At 39.5% G+C, this 10,390-nt stretch overlaps 1 protein-coding gene across 1 annotated transcript; it reads left to right on the forward strand.

Moving 5' to 3' along the window:
• The first annotated feature begins 5,323 nt into the window (after positions 1 to 5,323).
• LOC113670089 (uncharacterized) lies at positions 5,324 to 8,561 on the forward strand. Its single transcript, XM_027186175.2, has 2 exons — positions 5,324 to 5,896; positions 7,366 to 8,561. Exons 1-2 carry the CDS (start codon positions 5,599 to 5,601, stop codon positions 7,749 to 7,751), a joined length of 684 nt encoding a protein of 227 aa, XP_027041976.1. The 5' UTR covers positions 5,324 to 5,598; the 3' UTR covers positions 7,752 to 8,561.
• Positions 8,562 to 10,390: the final 1,829 nt, after the last annotated feature.

Consider the following 10,390-nt stretch of genomic DNA (forward strand, 5'->3'; position numbering starts at 1 on the left):
TAAATATTCCCGTACAACCATAAGGGCTATTTCCTTTTATATTTTCGCCATGAGGCTTATTACGCAAGATGATCATCCCACAACTGGAGCTTGGGCCGCGTTTGTGTGTACATAGTCACTTTAGTAGTCAAGGAACAAGAAAATTGACCCCATTGGTGTCCCAAGCTCACGTCTCGAGAAAAAGAAGACAGTTGTAATCGTACGCTTTTTCTTGAGACGTGACCTTGGAACACCTGTGGGGTCAATTTCCTTGTTGTCCATGTACGTGCTCGTTATGTTTGTGGAAAACAATCAAATTCTTCCGTGACATTCGTTTTGGTTCGGCTGAAGTGTAGGCAATTGTATCCTTTACAGATTTCAGGATGTTTATAGAAGCTGGCTGCCGGTAGAACTGAAACATGAAATTGCCTTTCCCGCGGCTTTAAATCAAGCATCATTACTCTCGCGGGCAAAAGGTAAAACATGGTGACATTTTGATTTATGAGACTGACCACCACTACCTCAGGCGAATACCACACAGACGCAATAAACGGTTCACAGATAAATTCGATAAAAAAATCTTTGATCTTAAAAAGGAGAACAAAATCCCAAGTAATCCACCGGATTGAACTGCAATTGAAGAAAAGACGGGACGGAAACGTTTTGTCCGATGAAGTTCGAAACCTTTTGCATCCTAAATTTTCACCGTTTGTTTGTTTGTTTTTTAATTTAATGTTGTTTATTATTTTGTAATACGCGTGGTGAAGTGAAATTTCTTTCCACTTTTGACGCGACGGTAACGGAGGAGTGAAAAAACGCGGAAGGTTTGGGTCAGGTCGCGTTCCTTGCGCGACCCAACTCAAACCTGCTTCCCTTTTTTTTTTTTTTCCCCTCAGGTGCTTCTTACTACAATCGCTCTGTCTTACTAACTGAACGCCTATTACATGGCAATGTGCTAAGAATAAAAAGGTTAAAAAAAAACTGATCTAAGCAGTGAAAGTTGAACAAGGGCGACCGTGATTACAGTGGAACTTGAATGTGCGTGTGAAACTCAGTTCATGCTCTCCTTGGCGTAAAATCAATGTCATGAGACGATGACCACTTCCTGATGTTCTTTTTGAAAAATAAATTTTTGACTCGGGAGTTCTGCCGTGAGGTGATTTGATGAGGTGGTTTTCTTTGAGCACATGTTGAAATAAATGATCCAAAAGTTTATCCCCTAAAAAAGAGAGAAACCACAAAGTATTCCGTTCAAAATAATCGCTGACTCCCTAAACTTGTTTTGACATTGTTCACGAAGATCTATTGCACGCACATTGTCTTTACGACGTGCACGCGTGTTATGTACAACGCGCGCAGCACACGAGGAAGAAAAATTCACGGTGATACCAACTGAACATTTCATAACCGTCATAGCTACGTTTCAGGAGCATAAAATCACTGATCAATACAGTGAGTATCAATTGTTTTTGAGGTTTAGAGGTTTCATCGCTTATTCATCGCATTCTTTGCAGCTCTTTCTGTGACGGATCTCGCGCGATCTGTCGCGCGATCGCCACCATCCCGCGCGTGAGCACTAAAACCTTGCTTGTTGGAGCCCACCCAGGTCAAAAAGGGATTGATGGCGGGTCAACCAACAAAAATCGCTTAATTCAATAATTTGTCTTTATCACCCCCGAGGTAGTTCTGACACCCAATAATAAACATAAATCCATGGCATAACAGGAGCCCATTACTGATCATAATTGATACTTTTTTCAACTCGACATCTATTTAGGAACCGTTTTGCTTGGCACATCAGCACTTAGTTACTTGGAATAATATAATTCGAACACTTTCATTCTTGTTATGAAGCCATTCTCGTCCGCCAAGAATATACCTCTTGAGGTACCAGTCAGTCCTTGTTTATCACCTGTGGGGGTGGGGAGGGGAGGGGTTTGGAGGATTTTAAGGGGGATATCACATTGTTTTCAGGGGGTGGGGGATGGTCGTTAACATAGTATAAAGGGGGGGATATCAGAAATTGACTGCCAATTAAATGCCAATGACTGGGGGGGGGGTTGGGGGAAGTGGGGTCAGAAGAAAATTACAGAGCCTTAAGGTAAATGTTATCGTTACACAAAAATCCTCCGAACTACCCTCAGCCTTCCTCTCTCCCTCCCCCCCCCCCTTCCCCCCGGCGATAAATGATGACCGACCCCAAAAAACAAAAGGTAGATAAAAAAATAATAAAAAAAAAAAAAACCAGAATGAAACGAGGCAGGCGGATGCTGTATGACCGTCACAAACCGGAAACCGCAGACTTGAAGCAATAATAGATCACGCTTCAGACACGATAGAGAAACGGTTAAAAACTCGTTGTTTTTAATATTCAAAACAAAATTGGTCTAAATTAGTTCCAGCCATCATTGATAAAAAGATACGTTTGACCTAATAGTGATTCCCACTGAAAATATTACTCTCCAAGTCAGGGAAATGTTGTCGATCACATTTCTTTCATTTTATCGCACGCCATTTCAGTAAGGAAGATGAATTTTGTCCAAGTTTCTGTTTTTTATTTCAGAGAGAAGCTGAAACGTTTTTGTGTGTGTGCAATCTGATCGTCGTTATATATATATTTTTTTTCTGAAAGCGCTTATCAGCCATATTGATTAATATATCATAGAAGTTAATGTATCATGTATCAATAATAAATATTAATTGATTGTAATTGTAATCAAAAGCTTGTGTTGAAGATACTGGCGAGAAACCCGCTGTTTTCTTTGTTTTCAATCGAAACGAACACACCCATGAACATCATAAAATTCAGTGCTGGTGGTCTCTTGCAAACAGGAAAAGTTTTCGATTGTAGGTCCTCATTGTTTCTTCGGCATCGCGAAAAATTCATGATTTTCTAAGAGGTGGTCATGAAAAGTTATTTTGCTTCAAAGGTTGTTGGGGTTACATTGTTACTAGTAGAGTGTGGTCAATTAAAATTATTTCTGACAGCATTATACGGCTAGAACACATGTATATCTCACCAGTTGAAGACTTAAGAAATTATATGTGGTTATAATAACGGGCCGATAACACTTAAACCGAAATGAAGAATGGAAAAGCTGGGCTTCTCTAAGCATTTGCAAACTCGTCCACCACGACTTGGCAAGTAACCGAAGCAGTGGGTTCTCTTCGCCTAATAAATAATACAGACTCATTCCCCTCGACAAACTGAAGTATACCCACTCGTACAATTAAAACTTTTTGTTGATTTAACGATAAAAATTAAAAGTGTGGAAGAGGGTTACCAGTCGTCCTGATATAAATGAAAATTTATATGTCGGTCGTTTGCAGATGAATTGCACTTGAACGTCTTTTTTGTTAAACAGCATGAGATATTTTGGTCAAAATAAATCGACAAATCGTCATTTTGCAATTTTTAGAAGTACAAAGTGCTTGAACGGACAAAAAAATTGACAGAAGAAGGAGACGTTTACGCAATGCAACGGCCTAGGGATATCCTGGAGGACATCTTGACGCCCTTTGCGAAGTTCTTTTGGGCGGCCCTAAATTTAGGAAATGTAGCCACTCAAATCTTAGAGAAGTTTTCCGAGGGTGTACAACTTCTTTTCGTCTTCTTGTATTCTTGCATGTTCTTAAGCAGTCAAATTAAACTATTTTCATATAAGAAACGAAAGATAAAACTCAGCCACGATTCTGAGAACTAAATATAAACTCCTCCTTTCCCATAATCAGGACAATTCAAAGCCTCAACAAAATGATTCTGAACCCATAGAGCTCAGAAGAAGCAATTACGCAATAAGTTTTTTGAGAAGATTAAGGATTGGTCATCATGTTGGAGTTGCAGTTCATTCAAATGAAGACATGTCCACAAAGTATACAATCTCTTTACACTCCCTAATAATAGACACTGATTTCTGCTGGTGGCTAAGGTTTACAGAAACCTTTGTATAAAGTTATATTAGCTTAAGCCAAGGAAAGGTTTTCAAGTAAACGGAAATTTTAATTCATAAACATTTCAGGCCTGATCCACACTGATGGGTTTTCAGGCGTTGGAAAATATATTCTTTTGGTGTGTTTCGGCCTGGCAAACGCACCACATCCTAAAAAAAGAACACCGATGAATGGGAGAATCTCGCCAATAGTTTTAAAAATGGATGTTTTGAAAACGCATTATTTTAAAAATACTCCGTTTTATTTGTGGAAAACTGAAAACTTGGGCTTTTAAGAACATACAGTCGCCCAGTCATCTGCGTTCTCAGCCAGGCTCTTTTTTTTCCGATAGGGGAAAATACATCAAGCTGTATGAATTGTTAAATCAAAACGCTCTTTTGTGGACAGTTGAGAGGGAACGAAAACGCTCGTGTGGGAAGAAATTATTTTGCATCATTTTGCTTGGGGCGAAAACGGACACTTTTAAAAACACATTAGTGTGGTTTGAGGCTTAGACGTGACTTTTCAACGTCGATCCAATGAACAAAAGATAAAATAGACATCAATTTCCTCTTTACAAAACCGACAGCCACAATTTATTAAACTTCTAAAGAATTTCTGAACAAAGCGTGGCTTTGCGATTTCCGTTTCAGGGCTGGTCAATTTATCACTAGCGGTTTAAAACTCTTGAGACTGGCCGACAGCAATGCACTTTTCCCCCAAAGCGATTTGTTGCGGTCAAAATCGATCAGAGAGGAATGATGTGGGAAGACGTTGAAAGATATTTTGCCAAGGAGTCGAGCAGATTTCGATAACCATCGACTTGAGTTGTCTCGATCTCGAAATAGGATGGGATAAACAGCTCTGTCAGTATTTACCGCAGGTATCACGAACGACAAGATGGCTTGAAATGAGATTGGCTTTGAGCCGATTTCTTGACTTAAATGACTCTAAACTGCTTGTTGACCCTTAAGAAGACGAGAAGATTCCTCAAGAAGCCGGTGATTTTGGTTTGGTTGTTAAAAAAAACGCAAACAAATGTCGATCTGGTTTATAGTTTTCTCGCTATTCCAATGTTCAACTCTAAGTTGGTGGTCTGATCAAGCTCGCGACACTCGTTTAGCAGTATTTATCGTGCTCTTACGTGTTGAACTATTTCGCACGCTCCGGCAAACGAAATAAGAACATATTACCACTTTCCCACGACCGAGCAAAATAAACGCTTGTCCAACATCTTTCCCGATTACATCCCTAAGCAAACAGTGTCGTAAATGAAGAAAAACAAAGAGCGCTCTCTTATCTTATCTCTTAACTGCAATTATGAAGGCCTTCAGCTGCTGCCACGCCACACCGAACGAGACGAAATGCGATCTGCTAATTAAGTTTTCAAGCCGCGGAACAACACATCTTGAACAGCAACTTTATGCCTCGTTCATCAAGACATGACGATGACACATTGCAGGACGTGAGGATGTGATTGTCCAATGCGGTGCTTTCTCTCTCTCTAAAAACCCCCTTGGACTTAAATGCACTCCAGACCGAGTGATGGTCAAGATAAGTAGCTAAAAGCCAGAAATTATCGACACATCAGAAGATCCACAGGATTCGTCACAGTGCACTTGTAACAAAACATAACTGCAGTTCCTCTATTTTGACGTCGGTATATTTGTGGTGAAATTTATCACGAATATGCTTCAGACGAACCACGGAATGAGTATTCCTGCGCTGGTTCCGCCGCGATTTGAAGAGCCAAACTACGGGATGAACACAAGTTCTCCAAGGCCACCACCGTTCTCGATGTGTCAACCCCATGCGTCCAACTCACTCGTTCCGTCTGCGCGAGTCTTGCAAGAGGTCCTGTACTCTAACGAGATGAATTACCCCAGTTATATGCCTGATATGCCCAACAACCAAAGCTTGCCTCTTCCATGGATGTCTTCTTGGCATCAGAGACAGAATCTGCCATACCTCGGTCACCCTCGCCCAGGTAAAAGCATCGTTGTGCTTTTCTACTTGATTACGAACGAGCGCGTGTTAAGAAAACCTGTTTTGAGTTGATCAAACGCACTGCTCAGAGAGACATCCTGGTTTCATTTGTCGCGCTTTAAAAACTTATCAATTCATTTGAACTCGAAATGCTCGTTAATAGTTGTCGTAGTTTTTATTTATGTGTTTATAAAACTTCTTTGAGTATTTGCATAGCCTTTGCAGTATGTTTGTTTATTTTCGATTCACACTTAGGGACACCCTAAGTCAAACACTGCTGGTGTAAATTAGCCGTTAGAAATGGCACGCGCAGTGTAACCTACAATTTGAGCGCAAATTTCACTAGCCACATTAGCACTCGCAAACAATTCGGCTGTCGCAGCTATCTTGCAATCGTAAAACAGCAAAAGGATTTGTTTAACCTCCAATAAACCCCGCTATTGATGTATACGTTAGAGAGCGGTTGGCGACGCAGGCGACAAGACAACCGTAAACTAGCGTCAAACAGGAATTGTTAGATGGAATATTTAAACAGTGATAGCCGGCTGTGGAATCTCGCCAGCGTGCGCAAGAATTGTATCGTTAAAAACTGATTGACAACTTCATCAAAGTAGCATGCGTTCGAACTGAGCAATTATCGTGAAAAGGAATGAAATGAAGTCACTTTGCGGTCCTTCAAAATACTATTAAGCTGAGAAGATCGAAAACTAAACTATACTTTGAGAGTCGTCGAAAACCGCGCAGCGCGCTGTGAGTTTCGGATCGGGTTTTATCAGGTTATCGGGCACGAAATCTTCGGTCTGTATTTCTTAATTCCAAGGGATATCTTTTTCCTCACCAATTATACGGCTCACTTACAATTTCATAAATTGAGCAAGTTTACAAAATAAGACACAGGTTAACTTGCCGCCCGTCTGGGTCTCAATAAGATCAGCTTTTGTGAGGGGTTTTCAGCGCAACTTTAGAAATAGCCCAGCATTTATCTCCCCTTTAAATGAATTCCTTTTGATTTTAATAACCAAGGTCAGTTATTACCATGAATGCACTCTGTGATTAATTTGCTTGGCAGTAAAACAAAGAAAATAAATGTTTAGTTTTATCGACGTCATATCAATCTTCTATGCGATTTGAACTTTGTTAATGTGGGAGTTTTGCAGTTTCATTAATCCGCCCTCTCAAAATTCAGCTATTAATAAAATTGTTCAACAATTCCTGACCGGAAAAGGTAAATAAACAACTTGTTTCCTGGCTTGAGATAAAACAGCTCTTAAGTTTAGAGTGCCAAAGGAAAATATACGCAGAAATCACGAGGAACGTGCTCCACAAACCAACTTGAATTTCATTTCAGGGGAATTTTAATGGTTACGCAACGCAAACTGAAAAAAAGAATGCATTCAACGAAAACTCTGAAACACTATCTCTTTCAACAAGCGTATTTTCCTTTTTTTTTTTTTTTTTTTTTTTCGACAGGAGACTTTTACCCTTATCCTGAATATGGTGACATGGATGAATCAGGCATGTATCCCCCAAAGAAGAAACGGGCACGAACAACCTTCTCGGCAGAGCAACTCAAGCGATTAGAGAAACGCTTCGTAGGTAATCACTACATCGTTGGAGAAGAACGACAGAGAATCGCCAAAGAATTGGACCTGTCCGAAGCGCAGGTCAAGGTTTGGTTCCAGAATCGAAGGATAAAATTCAAGAGAGACGAAGAACTCGAAAAGCTTGGGAAAAGCAAAAAGCGCAAAGGGGAACATCATGTGCGAAAATGGCAACTAACGACACGGCATTTTGGACCCGAAACGGACACGCTATTCCACAGCGATTACGATAATACCTCTAGAAAGCATAATTAGAATCAATTTGTTCTTTAGAGCACTTTACAAGATAAGCAGAAACGCGCTGAAGGCTCGAAGGAAAATTAATTTAATACCAAAGAGGTTGGTACCGCCGCGCTAATGTCTTTTCCATCCATTCGGAACACTGACCACTGGCTGCGAAACTCCTAATTTTGTGAGCATATTGCTTCATGGCGAATTGAAGTACACTACTTCCTCTCTCTCTTGTAAATATTTTGTTAGTGTTAAATAGAAGAGTTTATAGGACACGAAATCAACTATTAGAAGCTATATAGGCCGATTAGATGACTCACGCTCCGGAACATCTGTAACAACTTTCGTAATGACCGTATAGGCCTCTAATGTTTTCAAGAAATGTCAAAGTCTTTGGAGTTATTAACGGCTTTTTAAGGTGAACAGATTAACACTGGTTTCGCTGATGCGATAGTCTCTACAAACAGCTTTTACTCCGTATGAACTTCCCGGATAATATGCCCTAATGATAACTAATTATATCGTTCAATAAATGTCCGTATCACCGGCTAGTGGAGGCAATGGAACAACAACAAATGTAATCTGTCATAGGTGCTTTTCCTCAAGTGGCCTTAAAAGCTTGGTAAATCTGTGCTTATGTTCCAATTGTACATATTTCAAAAGTATTCTGTAGTTAGATTCAATACCAAAAACATTTATGCGTTTACCGCAGCTTCGCGCGCGGGAAAAGCTTCTCAATAGTCATTGGATTTGCGTGATCTCGGTTAAACCGCAATTTCCATGTTATTTATAACATACATGTTTATTCCACAAATAAAGAAGTTTATAAGACAAGTCATTAGTTTCTGTATATCTTGTCTTTTCTTCGGACTAAATTTCAAACTGACGATACACGTATATTTATATCCACCAGTGGATTATGTTGGGGCGTTTCCCAACGTGTTTGCGAAAAACTCGGTGGGTATAAGTTTTAACCACTATTAGGACACGGTCAAGTCAAAATATTCAGTTCAATCTGCCAGCAAGAACATTTCAATCGGTGTTGCTAACAGGTAATAAATTGAAACATATTTGTTTATTTTATCTCCAATTACTTTTTGTGACTTGTCGGTCGCTATTTACGCCAGTGAACATACAGCTCTTCACAGTAACTGCCTCCTATTTTAAGAAATGTATGAAGTCTCTGGCGAAACAACATGAGTTTAGCTTTGTTTGGGTCAATATCACAGCTGTCTTTTACTAGCGAAACACATTTTCTTTATCCTTATTGTAAACATATGACGAATATTTAAGATTTCAATGTTTTATCTCTAAAACTGACTTGCCCTCGATGAACTCAAAGCCGATAGTGATCTAGATATCCAGGGAATGTGACCATGTAATATATATTCGTTTGCCAATCACTCTGTGTTGTTCATATTCCATCGTACTTTCTAGCACATTCCATTTCAATATCCTCCGGCTAAGAATCTGTTTTCCTACCGCTTAGAAGTGGATGAAAAAAAAACCGTACACTGACAATTCTCCCTTGCATTTTTTGCCAAAGTTTATCCCTATACACTCCAGACACACCTACATATTTGTCTCGGAAAATTTTCCCAGTCCACGAGCACCACGCCGCATGCAACAACACGATAAGTTTTCTAATCCAGGAGTCCTTAAACGAAAGGATAACATTACGGGCTTATCTCCACGATCCAAAGTAGGTTATCTAGAATGAAACAATTTCCGACATGACAGATCGGCTTGAGTGACTGCATGAATATCAACTACTGTATTGGCAGGAGAGATATCTGTTTTTTATTTGTAAAAGTAGGTCGGCTACTTCTGTAGTGTGTTTTATTCTGTTATTTCGGTTAAATCTTTGACATAATTCCAATTTCCACACCGAGTTTTGACTTTCCAAATGTTATGGCTCCTTTTTGTAAGAAATCGTAATGGATAAATTTACCAAATGTTCGCTGTAAAAAAGCTTTTATGCATCCATCGTATTTCGATGACTTCTGCGCCCTTTTTAAAGGAACTCGTAGATAAGAAAACCGTCTACTTTCATTTAATCAATATGCAATTGTTTGGTATTTTACAAGAGCGTCCCCTTAACTGAATCATCGCCTGTTATGTGCAAAGTTTGAAAAGAGGGCCTAATTTGGTCATTAAGTACAATGTTATGCATAGAGAGCTCGAACTCCACATCACTCAGATAGTTGCACTGTTCCGCTTTGAGGGAAACATCCCAGTGAGGGATTTTCTCACAGCTTCTGAAAATAACTGAAGGCAGGAGGTCAAAGGATTTGACGGTGTGAGCAAGTTGTTCTGCAGATAATATTTTTTTGCGTGTTGAGGTACGATAAACTTAATTCATCCTGAGTTACAGAGATCGCTAAAAAGTTAGCAGAACATTCTACACGAGTGTCGTTTGAGAGACAAAGGCTCTTTTCCCAGCCAACTGTTCTGATGTCCTTTTGAGTGACCAAAATTCATTAACATTTAATTTACAAGACAATGACAAAGGCAAAAAATTTTTTGATCGTCAAATTTTCTCTTTTACAGGACTGCTCTTGACTTTTAATAGTTTTCCTCAACGAACTTTGTGCAAAGCAAAGAATCTTCCATGACTGTTATTTATCACTTAATAAAAGGTTCGAGTTGGTAACCAAAATACT

Source organism: Pocillopora damicornis, chromosome 2, assembly GCF_964200805.1.
Source record: "Pocillopora damicornis chromosome 2, jaPocDami1.2, whole genome shotgun sequence".
NCBI classification, from domain to species: Eukaryota; Metazoa; Cnidaria; class Anthozoa; order Scleractinia; family Pocilloporidae; genus Pocillopora; species Pocillopora damicornis.

Coding starts and splice junctions, on each gene's coding strand:
- LOC113670089 (XM_027186175.2), top strand. CDS start 5,599: ATGCTTCAGACGAACCACGGAATGAGTATTCCTGCGCTGGTTCCGCCG. Junction 5,897..7,365: donor CCTCGGTCACCCTCGCCCAG/GTAAAAGCATCG, acceptor TTTTTTCGACAG/GAGACTTTTACCCTTATCCT.